The 22,895-nt window shown below is 50.5% G+C and overlaps 1 protein-coding gene across 2 annotated transcripts in view; it reads left to right on the top strand.

The window, feature by feature from the left end:
* Positions 1-22,895, top strand: part of Sdk1 (sidekick cell adhesion molecule 1) — a 986,062-nt gene that overhangs the window by 905,520 nt on the left and 57,647 nt on the right. Inside the window, exons 30-35 of one of the 2 annotated variants that reach the window (XM_023713416.1) lie at positions 472-673; positions 6,043-6,146; positions 8,833-8,903; positions 17,779-17,914; positions 19,098-19,157; positions 20,671-20,772. In XM_023713416.1, the coding sequence (XP_023569184.1) occupies positions 472-673; positions 6,043-6,146; positions 8,833-8,903; positions 17,779-17,914; positions 19,098-19,157; positions 20,671-20,772 (675 nt within the window). The remainder of the gene's footprint in view (positions 1-471; positions 674-6,042; positions 6,147-8,832; positions 8,904-17,778; positions 17,915-19,097; positions 19,158-20,670; positions 20,773-22,895) is intronic. The other variant, XM_023713415.1, reaches the window with a different exon arrangement.

Raw genomic sequence — 22,895 nt, 5'->3', positions numbered from 1 at the left:
GCATCTTGCAACCTGTAGCCTAGCCCCAGTGCTGCACACAAGGTAGCAGAGGGGCTGGATCTGTGCCCCCTCAGAAGAGGCAGAAGCCTCTCATGCTGTAAGTTGGGCTGGCCCCACGGGAGGTAGGGTTTGGTGTTAATGGTGTGCAAAGTCGGGGTCAGGGAGTATAGAGGAGGCAGAGGTGCTGGGAAGAGCCCTGAGCTCCTGGTGCAGCTGTCATTCAGACTCTAGCTCATGATAGGTGAGGCAGGGGCCTTTGTGTGTATCCCTTTTGCTGCAGGAACCTGTAGGGTCTCCAAGAAAGGTCCAAGCCAGTACAACCAAAGTCAGCTGGGAGGCAGCTCCCCTCTCTCAACTGAGACAGCCACGTTTCATGGTCTGACCTCTGTGCAGCCATGACCTCAGGGGCAGCTGGACACATGGAAAACAGTCTCCCTCTCATGCCTCCCTGTCTGCTTTCTTTGGTTGCAGAACGACCATCACCCCCCAGAGAGCTCCAGGTACCCCAGGCAGAAGTGACTGCACGCAGCCTGCAGCTCCAGTGGGTTCCAGGCAGTGATGGAGCCTCCCCCATCCGGTACTTCACTGTGCAGGTGCGAGAGCTGCCTGGGGGCGAGTGGCAGACCTACTCCTCATCCATCAGCCACGAAGCCACAGCCTGCGCCGTGGAGAGGTACTGAGGGATCAGGCTCTACCACACAGTAGCCAGAGACAGTGTCAGTGTTGCCGTAGAGGCACCCACAAAACCACCCCCATCCCTAGCAACACTCTCCATGCCAGGGACCCCAGTCCCTCCCAGCTGGCCTTGCAGGCATGTACTGCATAGCTGTTTTCCAGATGTAGACCCCAGGATTGGCAAGGAGTGGATGAGGGGCTGAGCCGGGTCTTATGGGCTAGATGTCGCAGACCCTCTTGAGCTGGTGCAAGATATGGGTGGAGTAGAGATGTGTGCGAACTGGGGAAAGGCTGGGGAAGGGCCCTTCTTTTTATATTCTTTCCCAGAGCAGCAAAGGAAAAGCTTACCCTACAGATGTGCTGACTTAGATGGGTCATGGTTGAGTGACTGATAGAACCCAGGCCACAAGGCCAGAGCTGTCACACACACACACACTCCTGTGTCCACCAATTCAGCCTGAGCACAGCACTGACAGTCCTGCATGCACAGGCTCATGGGCCCTATCACAGCCCCCTCCAGAATGGAGCGTACAAGCTGGAAGAGGATAAGCCAACAGCCCAACTGAAGCAGGCTTTTTCAGTCCCAGCAAAGGTCTTGGTCTCTGGTCCCACTGGGGACCACCCAGGCATTCAGCTTAGAAGAGGCGCCCTACAGGGTGTGGGCAGGGCTCTGGGAACAGAGCCTTCACCAGCACGTGCCAGTGAGAAGCAGCGTCCCCTTCCATGGTCACCTCAGAGGTCTTTCTGTCGTAGTCAGGTGGCTTCCAGGTGGTTAAAGGCTTTTAGTCAAAACATCATTGCTGTCATTATTGTCATCATCATGGTCACTGATATTGCCTGATGGTTATACAGGGTGCAGACAGACATTCCAGGATGCTTACCAGAAGCCTGAAGCCTCACATGGTCCAAAGCCCTCTACATGCTGTGCTTTCCCAGACCCACAGGCCCGAGAGAAAGTCTAATTTATAAACCAGAAAGCACTAACTAATAGCAAAGTAGAACAATTACAACAACATAGCATGCTGCATAAATGTTTAGAATGTATGACTCATTTGTTTATTGCTAGAACTTTCACCGGATAGTTTCTGAAACCAAGTAGAGAAAAACATGAGCAAGGAGTCACTGTATTAAAACCTTCTGTCACTTACAAAACCTTTCCAGAGGTTGCTCTGTGACATCCATAATAACCCTGTGGAAATGCAGCCCAGAACTGTAGCATTCCCATTTTACAGAGGAGGAAGTCAAGGCAGAGACATTGTACATAAATGATATTCTGTGCCTCAGTTTCTCTAAATGGATGAAATAGTGCCCTAATCTTCTGTGGCTCTGACATTCCTTGGGCCTGTGTTTTCAAGCCTTGAAGGACACCAAGCATCTCTGACAGCTGAGTTACAAGCAGCCATGGTGTCGGGATAAAGCCAGGGCATTCACGGCTCAGCAGCACCTCTCAGTTCTGGGTCTTCCTGAGCAGACACATGGCCTCTGAAAAGCCTATCACTACTTCCTGGCAAACCTTGGCTCCTCACTGTGAAAGCCAGGGCCAGGAGGAAGGAACAGCGGTACCTTCCACACCTGGCTTCCAGACTGGCCTCATCACGACTCCAGCAAGTAGAGCAACAAGTTAGACCATCCAACATGTCAGACTGGCCTCTGTGTTCCTGCCAGCATCCTGCTGACCCTTTGAGGAATAGCTATGGAGCCTGGGTATGGTCTCCAGCCCTCCAAAGGAGAGCACTCCTGGCTACCAGCGCCACCCACCTGGAGCCCCAGGGTTCTCTTCAGCTGGCCCCGGAGGTCTGGTGACCATGGCCAGGCAGGGCCCACCTTCCTTAATAAGCCAGGCTGGACTGCACTGAGTGCTGATCTGAATTAGCAGTGTGCCCATTGAGTAAATGACTTCACTTCTTTTGTTACCATCAGAAAGAAAGGAAAGAGATTCAGCCACTTTGTCTGGAGCCTTCTGAGATCATAGAGACTAATCATGCACTTGGGACTTGGTGTTGTAAAGAGAGGTCTGTGTTTCAGGACAAACAGTTTAATTTGGTGGCAAGGAAACCATTGTCAATTTCCTAATGGGCCAGAACTAGGGCAGATGCCTCCTCTGCCTGTCAATAGGGAACATGTCACAGGCAGAATCCCGAGGAAGCAATATTTTGTACCCTGTAGCGGTATAATCTCCCTTCCTGATTAATAATCCTGGCAGCTGTGTTACCTTTACCACTCAGGTGACATCTGCAAGTGGCTAGAAAGCATGGAGTGTATAGCTGTCCAGATCCAGGGACTGTGAGTGTAGCTGCTCACCAAGGGCCCAGGCCAGAGGGAGCATGTGAGTTAAGGCTGAGCAGCTCCCGTGGGGAGTGCAGCCAAGAAGAGGGGGTCACTTTGACTCAGGGATGAGCAGTGTCCACAGGGCCCTGGGATGGCTCTACATCTGTGGGTGCTGCACTCCCCGATCTCTGCCAGGAATAGGTACAGTGGAAGGATTGCAGCCAAAAGGCTGGAAGGGGAGCATCACACGAAACATGGCACTAAAGCCAACTTGCCAGCACTTGCTCCATCACAGTCCATAGTTTTTCTTCCTTGGAACCTTTAAAAACATAGGCGTTTTAAAGTCAAGTGAATTTGACTAAGAATATTATGCACGGGTGCCATATTCTTTGTTCTTTGTGATGCAAATGATGAACTCTTAATCATTTCAGTGTCTTCAAGATAAATGAATAAAAGAGGTAGTGGTCAGCTTTTTAAAATGCCTTGGACTCATACGCTACCACCAAAAGGAATGCATGATACCAGCATCCCAGTGCCCCTTCACTGACAAGGCCCTGTGTGGCACTGGGAGGGACACTGTCAGCTGGGGCCCAACCCATGCTCACACTCATGCCCTACCACACTGAGTGTGACTGCAGGCCAAGGCAGGGAGGGACACATGTGCCTTCTCAATATGCCCAGCTCCCAACTTGGGGCACAAGGGTTTGGAAGCAAGTTTGGGTAGTGAGCATCCTCATTCTCTGGGTTTTGGGGTAAGAGTCATGTAGCAGGTGTCTTCTCAAAACTGTATTAAATCCATCCAATTTCCAAGTTGGAAGAGAGGAATTTGGAGGGCAAGGTGGGGGGAGGGTGCTGCAGCCTGTATTGTGACTTCCTGGGAAGGAGCAGAAGTGCCAGGGGCCCAAAAGTCTGCAGGAAGACCAGAGAGAGAAAGGAGCATTTAGGGCTGGGAAGATAGCTCAGTGGTTTAAGCACCTGCCTGGCAAGCACAAGGTCCTGAGTTTGATCCCCAGTACAAAAAAAAAAAAAAAAAAAAGGGAAAAAAGGAGCATTTAGTAATTGTATCCTGTGTGATAAGAACCCATGGACTTCGAGGTTGGGCTCTATAATTCAATTTGTACAACAGCCCTTTTAAGTATGGGTGCTGGGGTGCTGTTTTCTCTAGTTTTATAGATGAATAAAGTGATAGTCACAGACATGAAATGACCCAAGTGTGATGGTGCACACCTACAATCCAGTACTCTGAAGGCAGAGGCAGGAGGATTGCAAGTTTGAGCCTACCTTGGGCATCTTCGCAACTTAATGAAGCCTTGTCTCAAAATAAAAAATTTAAAAGGGCTGGGAATGTAGCTCAGTGTAAAGGTCTTGGGCTCAATCCCCAGGATGTACCATTTAAAAAATGCTTTGCCCAGGTTAGTAATAGCAGAGCCAGAATCTGAACCCTGCTTGCCTAACTCCAAAGTACAGGCTTGAGCTGTCCAGTATGAAAACAGAATTGGGGGGAATGGGAAGGGGTGAAGGTGAGTGTTCTGGTATCTTTGCTCCTCCAGTCATCACTGAAATCTTTCTCTGTCATAGGAGAGCATATGGCAGGGGACAGTGTGGTAGGCTAGAGGTGCCAGGGCCAGGAATTCAGATAGCCCAAGGGAGGATTGAAAAGGATGGAGGAGCTTGTGCAGGATGCTACTGAGTCGACGCAGAGCCAGGGAGGCTGCTGACTGGGACAGGGGCCACCGTCGCCTTCATCACACGTCTCCCCTGGTCCATGAGGGACTGCTCGCCTGTGTATGGCTTCCTGCTGAGAGGGTTTGCCTTGTGTCAGCAGACGAAATGAGCTGGCAGGACTCCCATCTCCTTCTGCTTTCCTTTGCACCAGCCCCATTTCTCAGAGCCAGGCCAATTTGTCCAGCCACCTGACACATAGTTACTGTGCACACCCATGTGCCCATCAAGCTCTGGACCCACGTGGACAGCAGAGAAAGAGTGTCATGGGGAGCATGCAGTGTGGACTCAGTCCCCAAATCCTTAGCCATAGTAACACCTGGCACTGCACACTGCTAAATGTACCACAAGTCTTTTCTCGGATATCTGCTATGTGACAGACTCACACATCCAGTGCTGCAGAGCCCAGCTCCATGGTTGCAGTTTATTCCTTCCTTCAGCAGGTACCACAGGGTGGATGGAGAAGATCAGAGTGGCCCATCAACAATGGGGAGGGGATGGGGAAAAAAACGAAGGGGAGGAACCGGCTTTTATAGGGTGGCTCAGTAGCTTAGGGTGAGGTCAACCATTACCTCAGTTCTTACACTGCAAGGTAAGTTGTCACTTGAAGCTCAATCTGGTTCCCAAAACGTGATTGTCCCTGCTTGGTGGGGGAGGCAGGCTCAGCTCTGTGAGGCTCTGCTGGAGTCCAAAAGGACAACAGCTTCTAGGACAATGACTGGGACCTCAAGGTCCCGATTCCAAATCTCTTATCTTGGTGTTTTCAGTCTTGAAGGGGGATGAGATAGGTTAGGTACATTTGGGACTAGGACCTTCCTTAAATGATTAACCTGCTTACATGCAGAGCTAAGCAGCAATCTGATTCAAAGTTTGAAGGTGATAAAAGAAATAAATGCAAAATGAAGGCAGAGACGCCAGGCTTTCTCCTGCTTTTTATCCCCTGGGCATCTACAGGCCAAGTGAAGTGAACTGTTTTTTAGGCAAAACAGCTGTTAGGCTCCTACCTCAGAAGAAAACATAGATCGTACTTTTAACGAGTAACAAGGTGAGGGTTCAGGAGTGTGTCTGTCTTCTGTCCCTCTGTGGTGACCCCAACAGCATTATTTTCTCATCTGGCTTATTCTTGGGAATGCCATGGAGAGGGCATCTGGGACCTTAATGATACATCTGGGTTTTGAGAGCGATAAGATTGTCTGGGAGAGCAAAGGCAAAGGGAAGAGCACATGCCATCCATTTAATGGGCAGCAAGTCCAAATTAAACCCAGAAAGCCCCCATCCTTCATCCCCCCAGTAGTCTCTGTCCCACGGCCATACTTCACATGAGGGCAAGGCAGGGTGCCAGGTCCCCCAAAGTCATGTGTCTTCTTTCCTCTTTAGGCTGAGGCCCTTCACCTCCTATAAGCTGCGTTTGAAAGCCACCAATGACATTGGGGACAGCAACTTCAGCTCAGAGACTGAGGCCGTCACAACGCTACAGGATGGTGAGCAAGCAGCCCTGAAGCCCAGGACTTGCTCTTGTGAGGGACCCCACTTTCATCCTGAGCCAGGAAGGAAGGGGTCACCAGGGAGATGGCAAGCAGCAGAATCCCATTAGCAACAGACAGCTTGGAGTATTCCCACACACCCTGTGATCGTAAATCAAGGCATCAAGGGCTTCCAAATGGAATGGAACTTTCTTTGATTGTCTTCCAAAGCCCCTACGTCCATTAGCATCCCAGAAATTGAATAACTGATAGGGTCATTAAAAATAAATGTCAGTGGGTAGCTGGGTTTGAGAGGCTTCCCCCATTTTTCTCATTCGTGAAGCGCTGCATTTGAGAATAGCACAGGTAAGTGATGGAAGACTGAGCCCCTCTAAGTACCAGGTGAATTTTACATCCCCGTCCTACTTTGGAGCCACTGGGCCTGAAGATTCATTGTAATTTCCTGTGACCCCATGCTGCCAGGCTGCAGTAAGCCTGGGAGATGGTTCCATCAGACATATCGGGCTGTGTAGCCCACCCGTGGGACAGAAAGGATGGATATTTTGCAGCAGGCAGCTCCAGCCCACAGTCTGAGCACTTAGTTCACCCAACAGTGCTTTATAACAATTCCCTAAGCCAACCACACAGCACTGTCTTTTCCATTTAACGCACCAGTGGAACCATTTTCAAATAGACGAGCTTCCAGCTGGCTCAACCCTATGACCTCACATCTTCAGTTCTGCTTGTTTTAGAACCTCTAAGTTTAGTTGCTGCCACACAGGGCCTCACAGGACCTGAGGGACCAGCTCTGAAGTGGAGGGAGCCACGCTCAGCGTCTTAGCTGTACTCAGACTGCCATAGACCCAGCTCTCCCACTGGGCAGAATCTGCTGGTCTGTGCCCTGAAAGAGGAGTTTTCCAGGCTCAGGGGCTCCAGGGGCTTCCAGACCCTGGCTGGCTGTGTCCTTAGGCAAAACCAGACCTGCCTTGACAAATGACTTTGTGACTCCAGCTTTAATGAATGTCCAAACTATTTCGCTGGCCCTATAATCCTGGGAGTTTGTTAGAGCCCAGAGGAAGCCAAGAGGTGGGGTGTGGGGTGGGGGGACAGACACCCCAGGGAGGGGCAGACAGGCCTCACTGGCTCAGCTCTTCCAAGAGCCCTGTCAACCTCAGAGAGCTCACAGCCAGCTGGGGAACCCAAAAGGGGGAGAAGCCACTTCATTCAAGGGGAGGCTGCACACGATCCAAACCCCTGTCTTCCAATCAGTGCACCCATAGTGGGACAACCTTGCACTCCCCATAAGAGAAGCCTGGCACTGCAACTTCAGTCCCAACCCAGACTGCAGATGTCTTCCCTTGAACTTCACACTGAACACAATCGTAATATTCGCAACTGTGTACTAATGCTTAGAACAAAAGTAGAAAGGCATGCAGCAAGCAGGTTTTATTGTTGTGTTATCTCTGACAAACCCTGTGAGCACAGGAAGCAGCATCCCTGTGACCTGGGTGAATGGGCCTTTCTGAAAATCTATTCAAGGACTCTTGAGGCCTTTCTTAATCCTTTGATATTCAAATCAGTGCTTTTGATGCACCTATCTCATCATCTTCCTTTTCTGAGACACAGTTCCCCTTTGCATAGGATTTGCATTGTGTTTGTGCTGCACTGTCTCCCGCTGCCAGCAGATTGACAGGCTGCATGACCCACACTAGGTGGGGAGGGTCCTTTGAGCCTGGGGATGGTTTACTGATAAACAGTTTCTTACTAGGGAGGTTTTTATTTCCCTGCCCTGTAGCTGAGAAAGGGCTCTCTGGAAAGCTGGGCCAAGGCTTACCTGAGGCCAGACCGCAGGAGGCTCAAATGAGCCATGGAAGGAGGAGTTAAGGATGGAGATGGGAAGAAAAGGAGGTCACAGGTCTAGAGGAAAATCGCAGGACAGTAACCCAGGCATTTTGGACAGGCACTCCCATGGGAGTGTGGGACATTCTCAGTCTAAGCTTGGGGTATTTATTAGACATATAGAATATCAGGCCTCTTCTAGGACCTCACAGCCAGGCAAACATAGGGAAATCAATTCAGTCCCCAAGAGAGGGCTGGATTGATTTGAGGGGGATGTAGGAAGGGTCAAACAAGGCTTCCTGATGTATTGGATGCAAAGGATTTAGCTTTGACCAGAGGGCAGGGCTCAGCCTTGAGCAGAGGTCAAACCAACCTTGTCCTGCCAGAGGCCAGAGCAGAGCTACCTGGGTTCTGGACCATGACCCATGGCCCCTCCCATGGCCCCTGGCCTTGGGCAGTCTCACCAAAATTATCTCCCTTTCCCGACAGCCCCATTAGAATTCAATTCTACCTGACATGATCATCTAATCCTGCTCAGGAGAATCAGCTCTGACCTAAGACTTCAAAAAATGATTTATGTCCACTACTTCCCAAAGTTCTGGAACTATAGGGAACTCCCAGGTGACTACCACTGGAGTGAACAGCCCCTAGATGGTCTACCAGGGAGAGGCCAGACTCAATTAAAGTCTCAGTGAAAAGCAAAGTTGAGGGCAGAGCCTGTGACCACACTTTTTGGGACTGGCTGCCTTCATGAACTCTTCCAAAAGGCAAAAAGGCTGCCCATGGCGAGGAGGGGCAGGAGTGGTCACCCCTCGCACCCTTGGGGTAGCCCCTGGGCTATTCTAACCCTGTTTCTGGGCTTCAGTTCCAGGAGAACCTCCAGGGTCTGTCTCCGCTACACCACATACCACTTCCTCCGTGCTGATCCAGTGGCAGGTAAGAGCTGGGGACCCTGGTGGTTCATCTGGCACACTCTTAATCTCTGGTACACTCTTTCATCCAGGTTGGCTGGATTTGGACACAAGCCATACCTATACCAAATATGTGAGTGGAACAGAGATATAGTCTGCTTAGCTGATAGTGAAAGGGAAACTGGTATCATGGTTATTTCCTAAATCCTACAACCATGACTATAGTGCAAGGACAGAATGAACCTATGCTAGACTCCTCAGGGCAGGTGGGTGGATATGGTCTTAGGACTCAGTCAGCCATTCCCAATGTCCTCAAGAGCAGTCAGTTCACCCACAGCTACCTATTTACCTAGAAATATCACTCACTATTACATAGAATGGCTACAGGATCATGTGTATTTTTGCAAAGTCTGGCTCTTTAATCTCCAGTAAACACTGAAGCAGACAAGTCATGTTTCTCTGGTAGCACCAACCTCAACGGGTCTGTGGCCCAGTGCTTTAGCACAGCACTGAAAGGACATGCTGCCCTCTTTGTACCTATTCCCAGCTCTTTGTCATATTTACTAGCTGCAGAGTTAGTAAACAGATACAGAGGAGGATACAGATAACAGAGAGGCAGATCCCAGGAAAAGCCCATCTTGGGAATGAGGGCTGGAATCTGCAGATAAGGACTGGGCCCAGAGCCTGGGAGCAGCGATGCCAGATGCTGGTTAGCTCCCCAGGGCTAACCCAGCAGCCCCCTGAGCTGTCCCTGACACCAGGATGGAGGCTGTCACGCTGGGGCATGGTATGTGAGGGGAACCTACGTGTAGCTGCTGTGACCCAAGCAGTAGTTTGTGTGGTCATGAGTGAGCCTCTTCCTGAGGTTGTCAGCACCATGGGAGACAGTGGCCTCTTGACTCCAGACTCGGCAGGAAAGAGGATAATGCTGTGGAGGTCAGGAGATGAAGCTGAACTCAGTGACACTGAAAGCCAAGCCAGAACTATGGTCTAGATGCTGCCGTGGACAGCAGAGACAGCTGTGTTGTGCTTTGTACTTTTTTGTTGTTGTTGTACCAAAAAAATAAAACTCAGCTCCGCCAGGGTGCCCTGAGCTGGTGATTGAGACTGGGCATGGTGGCGCGTGCCTATAATCCCAGCACCCAAGCTGAAAAACAGAAAAGATCACTAAAAGTCTGATCTGTGTAGTGAGACCCCGTAAACCCTGTACTAAATACATTAAAAAAAAAAAAAATCAAACTCAGGGTCTTACACTTGCCAGGCAGGTGCTGTGCTGCTGAGCTACATACCCAGCAAGGGCCATGTTGTAACCACATGGCTCAGTAAGGGGCAGAAGGAGTGATAAATATGACAGGGGCACAAGGGCTCCAAGGAACCCATCCCAAGGAAGTGTTTCTCAAGCCCAGAAAAGGGGCCTGCTGCCTCAGTAGCCTTCCTGGGGCATCTCAATGCTAGGACTGCAGCTGAAGTGGAGGAACCGAGCCAGAAGGGCTGGAGGAACTTCCCAACAGAGGTATCCAAGTTATCCTGCTTGTGACTGCTGACTCCTAGAAGTCCTGTTTCCCTGGCAAGTTTGTCATTTGGTGGTGTCAGTACTAGACTGAATCCTAGCAGATGACACCAGAGCCAAGGGATAGAGGTGGCCATTGTGTAGGGATCAACTCAGTGAAACTTGTTATTGCCGCTTGTTTGACTTCAATAAGCCAAGCTTCTGCCAAAAGTGTATCATCTCCTCTGCACATCGATGGAGTCCTGTGACCCCTCTTCACCTCTTTTCTGTGACCTAATGGCTTCTCTAGAGAGCACAAAAATGTTTCTGAGCAACAAAAAAAAAGACATTTCCAAAGGTCTCCTGGTGAATTTGGAAATTTGCTGCCATGAATTTAGCCTCTTCTAGTTTTACTGTGGTATAGGGAATTAGGTGGGAACAGGAAGGCTCAAGCTGGGCTCCCATCTACCCCTATCTGCCTGGAAGCCCCTGGCAAAGTGACAAAGAACCTGGCCTCCATCTCTGCAAGGCCACTGTAACCACAAGAGGCCCCTCTGTCTCTAGGTCCCTGTTGTGGAAACAGAAGATCTTAAAGGCCAGGGTCTCTGGTATTCCAGGTCCATCGTACTCACAGTCCCTACTGGGCCCCAATTCCTGTGCCAAGAGGTAGGAAACACTCAAAATGTAAATTCAAGGTCCCAAGCACTTGTGTCTCCCACTCTCCATGAATATAATCAGCTGAAAGAAGATTGGCCTTTTGTACTGTGTTAAGTTCCACTCAGAAATTAGCATTTTCTTTTTAGATGTGGCTGTTGGTCTGCCAATCACAAGATAAGCTCCTTTCTCTAAAGGCTGCCAACACTCAGGCCACAACAGGTCAACCTCTCCAGATCGGTGACAGTATACCGCAGTCAGCTGCAGAGGCCTGCCTCCAACGGTGCGCATCAAGCCCCTCCATTGCTGCTGGAAGGTCCAAGAGCTGTGCCAGAGGAACTTGGCACATGTGTCCATCAGCTGTCCCCTTCAAGCCCACTGGAACAAACTAATTGCAAAAAGCCCAGAGCAGGAGGTGGTCAATACGCTGTATTGTAGGAACAAATGCCTGTCAACTGCCAGGCAGTTGAGGTACAATTGAAATTATGAGTAATTTGCTAAATCAGAGCCAACAGAACAAAGCAAAAGAAAGTAGGTTTAAATATAGATTTGCATTCCCAATGAAATGTTTCACCTGTAAACCTTTGTTTCTTCAGTAATTTGTTGAAAAATGCAAACACTCGCTGTAATTTCAAGGCTCAGCCCCACTTAAATGCCTCCTCCATCGCAGCCTGTCAAGTCTGATTCTTCTTAGTGGGATAATCAATCTGTGCCTCCATGGGGTCCTGTTCTGTTTGAAATCCCAGGATCTAAACGTGTGTCCCAGACAGGAGGGGCGTTGTGCTCATGCTGAGTATCCCTCCGAACAGGCAAGGAGGTCTCAGAGTCGATCACAACATTGACGCGCGTTTTCCTAAGCCCCCCAGGGGCCATGCTGTCTGCCATTCAAAAGCATGTCCCCTCAGGCAGCTCAGAGTCCTCCAAGTGGATTTGGACACTTTTCTCACGAGGAAAAAACCCCAAGCAGTAGATCACCTCCTCCTTGGAGCTGCCAGAGGAAGGTAGACTCAATGCTGTCACAGGCACCTTCCCAGGGAGTGGGACAGCTACTAGGCAGGGAGCAGTGCCTCAGGGCTTTCTCCCAACAGATCCTGGAATTTATTCTTTTCTTCATTTGCACCATAATGTGCAGAAGGCCAGCTCTCAAGCAGGACTGTGGGGTTCAGGGGTAGAAGAGACAGGCAAAGAACTATAATAGCTCAGTTGGCATCAGTGGAAAAACAGCAGGGAGCCCCTAATTGTGGTCAGAGGGACAACTAAATGCACTACAAAGGACAGATGGCCTCCCAGGTACAAAGGAAAAAGGCACAGTTGAGGCAAAGGCTCAGAGACAGGAAGTTGCCAGGAATTTGATACTGCATTTCATGGAAAGGCACCAAGGACCTCTTGGGTTCCTGTAACCACTGGGACTTAATCCTGGGGAGAATCCCTGTTCCCCTCTCCAGGAAGAGGAAGTCATGGCCAGGGACTGTGGCAATCCAGTTTGATTTCAACTTGGTCCAGCTCTGCCTCTTACTCTCTATCAATCCAAGTCCTCGCCTACAGGATAGGCCTAGCCAGGGCCTGCCCCCCCCCACTTCCTCCCACCCAAGCTGTGTGGCTCAGCCTGTCCCTGCTGTCAGGCAGGAGGGAGCTCAAGGTGGGAGTCCTGCTCCCTCCCAGCCTTAATCCTTCCCTCCACTCATCCTGCTGTCCATCCTGGTCTCCCCGGTGCACCATGGTCTCCCTGCTGTGTTTTGTGGTAACACCCAGGCATACTTCTGGTAGACACCTGCACTTTCACACAAAGCTTTTGAAAGGAAAAAGCCCACTCACACACATGGCCAGTCAGACTGAAACACAACATGGACAAAGTTGTCATAATCTACAGAGTTGACTGAATACCTACTTTATCCAAGTCCATCAGTTCCCAGTGCTGAGAGACACACAGGAGGTAGACAGAGCCTTGACCCTTGGCACATGGCAATTCAGAAACTTCAGCTGAGGGCTGGAAGAAATCAGTCTACGTGCAAAGGGACTTTTGTGTAGATTCATGTAATGTCTGAAGACCATCAGTTTGACTGTCCCCTGTTATGGGTGCAGTATGAGCCTGGGGATTCAAGTAATCGTGGAGGCCACAAAACCAGAGTTCAAATCCAGCGACAAATTTACCCAGCACTTCCTGAGCCTGTGTGTGTCCCAGGAAACTGCCCTCCCATGACTGCTGGGGCCCTCCAGAGATATACAGGATGATCCCTTACTCCACAGATGGAAAGCTAGGTTACCCACCATTCAGAATCCCAAGCTTGCTGCCCACTGTCTGCAGAGTAACCATGCTCAGTGAGTGAAGCTCAGCCAGGAAGATGGGCCTGGGACAATGGAGGTCCCTAATGAAGCGGTGCTCTGGGCCTCAGTCAGGCAGCTTTGTGCCACTGTAACAAGACACCCAAGACAATTGACTTAAAAGAAAAAAGGTCTATTCAGCTACCAGTTCTGGAGCTTCCAGTCCATGATTGGATATATTCACTGCTTTGGGCTTCTGGTGAGGGTTCCAGATGGCAATGGGAGCACATGGAGGAGATGCTGCCCATCTGTGACTAGAAAGAAAAAGAAACAAAGAGCAGCCAGGACCCCAGAGTCCCCTTCAGAGTTTTACCAACAACCTGGGGCAGCCCATGTCCCAAAGGTTTCAGCACCTCTGAGTAGCACCGCCCTGAGGACCAGCCCTCCAGCACACAGGCCTTTAAGGACAGTCCTCCAAGCCACAGCAGGGCTGTGCCTCCCCCTTGGAAGACTTCTGCTGGCATGGGGAATGCATTGAGACCCTTGCAGTGCTTGAGACGTGTGGGTCAACCTGTTGGCAAATATGACCTCAGCCTGGTGTCTTTGTGCCTTCGGGTGGAGAGATTGGCCTCTTCTCCAAAGCCTCAAGGTAGCCTGCCGGGAGCCCTCAGTCCGAGGATGTGCACCTCAGGGCTTGAGAACATTGTCTCTGCTGCTGGGTCCGGAACTATCCTCAGTCCCCAGTGAGGATGCTTTTCTTTTCCCAACCTCCCTGCTTCCTGTTTACTTGATATTTGTGGTGAATCACATCACAATCCAGGCCTCCCTCCTGCCCCATGGTAAACTGCCCTGGCTGTGACCGCATCTCTGAGTGCTGCAGGAGCAGTAACAGAGCACTGGCAATCCTCCCGCTGGGGCCTGAGCTGCTACAGGAATAATCCAGAACTGTGAGGGAGGCTTTGAAGGTGATCCTCGGGTGAGATTGCCAGGCTGGCACTTAAAGAGACCCAGCTGCAAGTGTTTCATCTGCCCACTCGCCTCTCCCTTCTTGCTGATTCCAGTCAGCCCAGATTCCAGAAGCCGAGGCACAAGCCTTCTCATCTTCCCTGCCAGAGCCCTGCCATTCCCACCTCCTACCAGTGCGGGTGAAGACAGTTCCAGGGCCTCTGGGCAGGACTGCAAGACCAGGCTCCAGGCACACACCCGTGTGGGTCAAAGCAGTGGAACAGGGATGTATCTCCCTCTCTCGTCAAGGTCAAATTCCAGGAGCTCTTGGGAGGAAATCTGCTGTCTGTCATTTAGCAGAGGGCTCCTTCTCCAAGCATTTCTACGGGATGCGATAGCAGTGGCCCAGGGGACCATCCAGGCCCAGAATGACTCTTCAGTACTCAGAAGTTCCATTCTGGTCAGGGTCCTGAGTTGAGCTTCAGATCATCCTGGGAGTCCACCATGGAGAACAACACTAGCCAGGGAGTTGCACCCTTATCCTGGCTGCTCCTCCCAAACCTGCCCCAACCATGGGAAGCTCACCCTGCCTTTACATCCTCCTAAAGGATCCACACCACCGTAGCCACCTCCTCCTTCGAGGGCTACTCAAAACCAGCCCTCTGTAAATTAGCCTCAGATGTGCCTTGGCAGTAAACACTGCTCCAGGAAGCTCCACAGTCTGTGCTCGCCCCTTGCCATGGCACTCAGGCCATCAGGGCACAGGAGACTACATAGAGCTAAGCAGGAGCCAAGTGACAGCTGACTCCCCCAGATGCAACCCAGTGGCTTCATGCATTAGCTCATGACACCGGCTCTGCACCTATGCTACAGCAGTGCGGAAGCCTTCCCTTGCGGCCCCCCTCAGCCCTTCTGTATTTCGCCACAGGCCATGGGCCACATCAATCCCTGGGCCACTGTTGGAAAAACAGGCAAGGCCAGCTTTCCCTGAGGCCTCCACTGGGGCCGGGGGAAAATTGAGACAGCATGGGAAATGCTTATTTTTCTCACACATCTCCATTCCAACTTTGTAAAAACTAACAATGAGTGATTCTGAGATAAGAGAGTGATTTATTCTGAGCCAACACAAAAGACTGTGCCCAGAACAAACCTCAAGTTAAACACGGGACCTGCGCCAAGACATGGTCCCTGCTATAAAGTCTCCATAAGCCTTTTATAGTCCCAAAAGAAAACCAGTGAGGTCTTCAGGAGACAAAAGACAAAAAGATGGAGAACCACCCACAAGACCGGCTGCTGCTTTCAGCGAGGTAAGGGAAACTACCCACAGCATCCAGTGCTGTCTCCTTCCCAGCCTAAATGTGACAGAGGCCAGAGGTCAGAGGAGCTGGCACACATTATAAGATTCTGTCCAGTGGACATATAGAAAATGCTAACCCAGACACGAAGGCCTTTCAGCCAGATGTGGCCTCTCACATGACAACTCCCTTGGGCTGAGACCCACACTCAGCTCTACTGCGTGGCCAAGAGGGCCCCTGTGATGTGGGCCAGCAAGACCTAGATGTCCATTTGCACTTTTCTGCCTCCAGCTGGTGGTTATGTGCTGTGGTGCTATTCCTGGGTTGGGGGCATGTGGAGAGTGGCAGAGAGTGGCTGGCCCTTCTGTGTGGCAGGCCTGGAGGCAGAGGACTCTGTGTGTTAGCAACTCCCATGTCTAAAGACATTGTGAGTGTGACAGGTGCACACTGTGCTCCTTGGTCAAGTATGATTGTTGTGGCTAACAGTGTTACGTCGTGTCACTTTCAGAGGCTGAGGCAGGAAGGTGACAGGCTGTGACTTACTAGACCCTATCTCAAATTTTAAAAATAAATAAAAAGGGCCTGGGAATATAACGCTGTGTGAAGGTCCTGATTTAATCCCTAGCACAGCAAAAGCAAAACAACAAAAAGAGCAACATGTATTCCTGGCTTTCTGAGCCATTCAGTAGAAGGGTTAGAGAACAAAGGAGGCTGCCTGCTCCAAATCTATTTTAGATCATGAGTATCAAGAGTTCAAAGGAAACGTTTATCTGAGAACCCAGATCCTACTGGCCCCTGACTGATTGAAGAGCAAGGATTAGAGAGAATGTTCTTACAGCAAGGGTGTTTTGTTTTCCAGGGCTTCTGTCAAAACAAGTACAAGCTGGGGGCTCTAAACAATGAAATTTCATTCTCACAGTTCTGGGGGGCCAGAAGTCCAAAATCAAGGTGTCACAGGTCCACACTATTGAAGAAGGGCCACTTCCCAGCCTCTTCCAGGAAGGCTGCCTGAGCATGGGTGGCAGGGATGTCCTATGATTGACAGTATCCCAGGGATTCCTTGCCTTGCTGTTCTGTTTCAATCTCCACATGACATTCTCCTGTATCATCTGTCCAGATTTCCCTCCTATTAGGCCACTAGTCATTGGAGCAGTGTGACCTCAACTACTAATTCTGTCTGCAAAAGACCCTATTTCCTAACAGGGTTGCTTCCAGGCAGTTACACTTGAACACCATGTAACCCACAGCAATGAGGGTCTATGGCTGTCGACTTTGCTCATGTCCCGGGACCATGTCCTGAGGGGCTGGTAACCTCATGCACTTGGCTACTCTGCAAGAGACATGGGGAACTCTGCATTCCTGCTATCCTTGAACAGGGTTTCCTGACGTTTTTGCATTCACCTTCCTGGTCTCAGCTTAGAAGCTTATCAGCCTTCATTCATCATCTGAGCCTTCCAGGAGGAGAGGCCAGACTGTCAGAGCCCCAACACCCAGCATGGCTGTAGCCACTAGGGCATCAGGAGAAGCCTGTATGGAAGGAAGGGCTCTTCCTCTACTGACAGATCTCTCAGCAGCACTAAATATCCCCCTCTACCTTGTTAACAGACATTGACTGCAGGAAGAAGACAGCCTTGGCTGGGTCTTGCATGGCAAACAGCTACTTGGATTGGATGAGGTCTTTGGTCCCACACACCTGTGTCCCGACAATATCTAAGCCCATGCCCTTTGCCTTACCTGTGTGAATGTGCCCTGCCCTGTCACTGCCCTTCTTGTGCTAGCAGATGAGGAGACCATAAGGGATCCAGCCCCAGTCTGGTTGTGTAGTACAGTATCCTGGCATGTGGAGGGGTCAGTGAGGGGCCCAATATGGCTGCCACAGCATGAGTGGCAGGAATGAGCAGATAGGGTGGGGCCAGTCAGGGCCTTGGGTCATTTCAATTGCCCTCATGTTCTGGGGTTACACCATTTCGGCAGCCTCCTTGCCTTGGGGCTATGCCTCACCCCTGGGGCTCCTTCAAGTGTTCCAGCTAGATATGAAGGAAAATGCCTGTGTCCATCCCACACATACTAAGATAACCCAGGTCTGAGCAAGGGCACCTCGCAAATTTCACACCTTTCTTTCCTTGCCTTAACAATTGGAAACTGCAGACTTAACCTAGTGACTCCACCACACAGTTGACTGGTTAAACAGAGGCAGAAGCCACCAAGCCCCTGATGTGACCCTTGGCATGGCTGAACATATGATATCTTTGCAGCCTCCAAGGGATGAGAGCCTGAATGGGCTTCTGCAGGGATACCGGATCTACTACCGGGAGCTGGAGTCTGAAGCAGGCGTCAGTCCTGAGGCCAAGACACTCAAAAGCCCTTCTGCACTGAGAGCCGAGCTCACAGGTGAGCCATTTACCCCTGCCTGGGACCACCCCACACTGGGCAGGAGACCTTGCACCATGGGAGCCTGGAGGGGCACAGACCCAAGCTGGGGACCTGGATCACATGGTTTGTAGTGGTAGCAAGTAAAGCACAGGTGGGGCTGTTAGGACACAGCTAGAGAGCAAAGGGGCCTTGAATGCCATGAACAAAGGAAGGACAAGCATCAGGCCCTAGGGAAGCACGGCTATGGCATGTGCTGATAGCATAGGCCTGAGACAGAGGCTGGACCAGCACCCTCAAGGGAAAGACAGGCTCGGCTATTTTCACAACATGTGGCCTCAAGCTGTATCCTGGCATCTCCCAGTCCTGGCCTGCCCTAGGCCTGGCCTGCTCTGCCTTTGGTCCAGCTGTCACTCAGGCAGCCTCAGGAATAGCAGGAGCCCTCATCCCACATCTCTTCTCTCAGAAGGGAGTGGAGGCTTTTATCTCCTAGCCCCCCACCATGGTGTCACAGAAAACCCACCTGTCCTTGACAAGGCCACAGGCCATAGGTCTAGAAATGTGCCCCTGGGCAGCGCCTTCCATGTCTCCACCCCTCTAGCAGGAGGCTGCTTTCCAGCACTGGGTCTCTCTACCAGATGCCACAGAGCTTTGTACCCACAGAAGCAACCCTCATGGGTACAGGAGCAGTGCTACTGGTCCTGAGGAAAGAGAGTGGCTGTTTTTTACCTTTGCCTCACCCAGAAGATGTCCCTTGCTAATGACCCCACCATTAGCATCTCCCTGGGCTTGCACAAAAGGCCCAGACTGTAGTGGGGCTGGGCACATACACCAGGTCATGTACAGGTGCTTAATTTGGGTGATCTCAGGGCAGGCCCCCACAGCTGAGTGTCAACAAGCTGATAGCCCTGCTTTCTGGCAGTGCCCAGGAGAAATCATGCCGGAGCCTTCCCTGGCATAGCCAGACAGGATGGCAGGGCAGACACCATTCACAAGTTTGGTCCCATCAGAGGGTGGCCTGCCTCCGTCTGGCTTGGACTGGTGTCTTGAGCTTTGGTAGCCCAGGGGCTGATGGAAAGGGTATGGGCAGCACTGTGGGTGCCTCTAGGGGCATGTGTGGGAGCCAGCCACCTCCCCTTCTGTCTGCTGCAGTAATTGTGTCCCTTTGTGCTAACTGCTTTTATGCTTTGCTTACCCCTGATAGCCCAAAGCAGCTTCAAGACTGTAAACAGCAGTTCCAGGTTAACAACGTATGAATTAACACGTAAGTGTGCACGTCTCCAGCCGGAGGCCACTGTGACCAGGCCTTGCCAATTAAGCTCTCAGTGGACGGGGGAAACCAGGCTAGATTAATGGCTCTAATTTCTAGAGCATGCCCCTCCCATGCTACTTCTCAATATGCTGAAATGATCAGGGGATGGGAAAGGAAACTTCTAGAAATGAAAGCTGGGAGAGTTGCAATACGGGCATCTGGTCTCATAGGCTAGGCTGGAAAGGAGAGTCGGGTTGGACAGGATCTTCTGACTCCCTTGGCCCTTTCTTTCTTTTCTTTTCTTTTTTTTTCTTATTTGTCTTTTAATTTTGACAAAATGGACCTAGCGCACAATTTGTTGTCTTAACAATTTTTAGTGGGTGACAGTGATCCACTTATCACTGTCCACCTCCAGAACTTTTCCATCTTCCCAAACTGAAACTGTCCTCATTAAACACAAACTCCCTATTCCCAGCTCCCACCGTGCTGCTTTCCTGTCTCTGTAAATCCAACAACTCTGGGGACCTCATCCAGTCAGGTGCTTTCTCCGGCCCCTTGGGCCTGGCTTATCTCCCTGAGAGTCAGGTCCTCGTGGTTCACCACCTGTTGATAGCAGGGGTCAGCATGTCCTTCCTTCTGAAGGCTGAATAACATTCCATGGACTGCATGCTACATTTTGTCTGGCCATCCTTCCTCTGACCTTAAACTCTGAAGCTTTTCCTTTGGTTTTTGCCTGAGGATGGATCTCAAGCTTCAAATGTGGGGGCTGGGAATGTTACTCGGTAATAGAGCGTTTGCTTAACATTCATGGAGTATGGGATCCTGACTCATTACGTGGGTAGAACCATGCTCATTCCTCTGAGGCTGGTCAGGAGGACCTCTGTGGTCTGATTCACAAGGGAGGCACAACGAGGAGCTTGGTGTGAGTCCAGCACTCACCCCAGAGATGGCACATGCAGGGACTGCAAAGCAACACCAGCCCCACAGCAGTATCTCCATGGGACAGTTTCTAGGACATTTTGGCTTCAAGGTCAGCTCCACTCTTCCCGTCACTCAGTGGAAGACTAGCACTCAACCACCTTCTGTGTCACTACAAACATGGCTTCCCACACATACCCTTTTCTTCCTAGCACACAGTCATGAAAAACTCAAGGGCCTCAGGTCTACTTAGATCTTTATAGATTTTTTTTTTTAACCCAGACTTCCTGTACCTGTTGGTAGTTCTCTGGAGAAATCCAGGCCAGGGCTGGCTACAACAGAGCCCACTCTAGGAAGGCTGTAGTGCTGCCTTTCATGGAGTGTGGGGTAGACAGATCCTGTTCTATAGGTGCTTGATTGACAGCCAGGAGGAAGAGGAGGAATGTGACCTGTAATAGGGCCAGAGATATGTCACAGTCCACTGTGGAAAGCAATTTTAACTATTCCATGCCTCCCCTGGGGGTGCTAATTCCTCCAGTATGAGCCATGGAGGGAGGTTTCTAAGGTGGTCCCACCACAGGCTGACTAGTCTCCTTTACCCTCATAGATCTGAAGAAGTACAGGCGCTATGAAGTGATCATGACCGCCTACAACATCATTGGCGAGAGTCCTGCTAGCGCACCTGTTGAAGTCTTTGTCGGCGAGGCTGGTAAGCTCTATACATCCCTGTTCCTGTGGCCACAAGGAGTGGAGTTTAATGGCTTGGACTTGAAGGCCTTCTCTCCCTCCCTACACATATCATGGGTGGGGTGAAGGTTTATGTGTCATGGTTGGAAGGGCCTAGTTTAGCAGGGTTCTGGGCTCTCCTCGCAGCTCCATTATAGCCATGTCCTGCCTCTGTGACCTCAAGAGTCTGTCCAGAATCTGGCACTATTTATTGTAGTATGACTTAGTTCCACAGAGATGTTCTCTACTTGGTAAGGGTCCTAACTTGTGGGAAATGGGAACCTTGGGATCTGGAGTTGTGGGTGTTTGTACATAATTATCCACCCATCCATTACTCTGTGGGCTTCTTCAGTAGCCCTGTGACCAGGGGCAGCCTCATTTGTGGTAGCATCACATTTTCTAGGTCTACAGAAACCACGTGGCTCTCTGTTTCTACCCTGATAAGATGTGGCTCTTAGGTTTGATTCAGGGACATCCCATTGGTGAAACTAACTTGCAGTGAGACTCGGTACTGTGACTCCAGATATACTTGCTCATCCATCTGTCTCCTGGCCTCACTTAATAAGGCCACGCTGTCCCCACTGATTGGAAGATTGCTGCACTCAAGAGCTCAGCTTTTAGCTGACAGCTTTAGAATTTCTGTGGCATAATCTGGGGACTGCTGCCAGGATGGCCTAAGCAGGTCCAGAGGTGACACTTCAGGCCCAGAACAGAAAGCCCCATCCTTGGCAGAGAAGCTGATCAGCCGCAAGAGGATGGGCCTCTGGGCCAGATGATAGAACTGCATCTGGTGACCTTTGGCAATTTAGAGGGTCGTTGTTAGAAAGCAGTTAATGACACAAAGGGAATAATCAGGCACTATTTACATATATGTGAGGATGCAGGAAGGGAGCATATGCAATTCCTACCTCTCTTTCCTCACAAGTTTGTCCTGGGGGCTGGAGATCCAGTGATGGTGGGGTGCTTATTGATAAAAGAATCATATGGTGGGAGAGGGACATCCCCAGTACCTCAGTAAAGGGTGACTCTGGCAGACTATACTCCTCCAGAGTCCCCAAGCAGCTTGTCCCCAAGGATCAGGGATGGGAGAACTGGACACAACCAACCAGCAGGGACGTGTAGTACCTGAGCTGGCCCATGGGAACTATGCCAGCCTGCACCCCCGAGATGGCAGGTGGGATCCAAGGCTGCAAAGCAAAGCCCAGAGAAAAGAGATACAGAAGGGAAAAATGAGACAGGCCAGGCAGTGTCCTGTTGTGACATGGTGCCAAATCCTAGCTCTGAGTCTAGAATGTTTGTTATTGTGGTAAGATACACATAATACAAAGGTTGTCTTCTTAACCTTTGTTGTCACAGTTTGAGGCATTAAGCACATTCACAATGTTTATGCAGCCAACACGACCATTCACCTCTAGAACATTCTCATCTTCCCAGGGATTCCAGACCCATTCACCATTGCCTTCCCTCCCCACTTCTTCCCAGCCCCTGGAAACCTCTAACTTACTTTCTGTCTTTAAATTTGCCTATGCTAGATATTTCATGAAACCATGTGGTATTTGTCCTTTTGCTCCTGGTTCCTGATACTTAGCATAACATTTCTGAGGTTTACCCATGTTGGCATGTGTCTCAATTACTTTTTATTTTGTTGTCAGGGACAAAATACCTGACACCCAAAATTAAGAAAGGAAAGGTTTGCTTAGCTTACAGTGGAGGTTTTAGTCTATGCGCGGCTGGCTCCCAGGCAGAGTGGCACATGGCAGTGAGCAGCAGTTCATGGGAGCAGAAAACAGCAAAGAGCAAAGGGAAAGGCAGCAGCTGCAGCTTCTAGCCAGCCTCTCTCTCCTCCTTATATTATAAACCAGCTACCCTGGGGCTGGGGATGTAGAACTCACACAAAGTCTATATCCTCCTCTTGCACAGGATAAGGATGTTTACAAACTAAGAATCCTGGCTCTCTGCTGAGTCACTTAATTAAACTTCTAAATTTCTCAAATTGACATAATGCACAACCAGTACAGCATGTATCAGAACTTCATTCCGTTCCTTACCTGACTAATATTCTATTAAGTGGATAGACTACTTTTGTTGCCCCATTCTTGTGCTGGT

Source organism: Octodon degus, unplaced genomic scaffold, assembly GCF_000260255.1.
Source record: "Octodon degus isolate 3935 unplaced genomic scaffold, OctDeg1.0 scaffold00031, whole genome shotgun sequence".
Classification (NCBI taxonomy): Eukaryota; Metazoa; Chordata; class Mammalia; order Rodentia; family Octodontidae; genus Octodon; species Octodon degus.
Note: the sequence above shows the minus strand (reverse complement) of the source record. Positions and strands in the feature narration are given on the sequence as shown.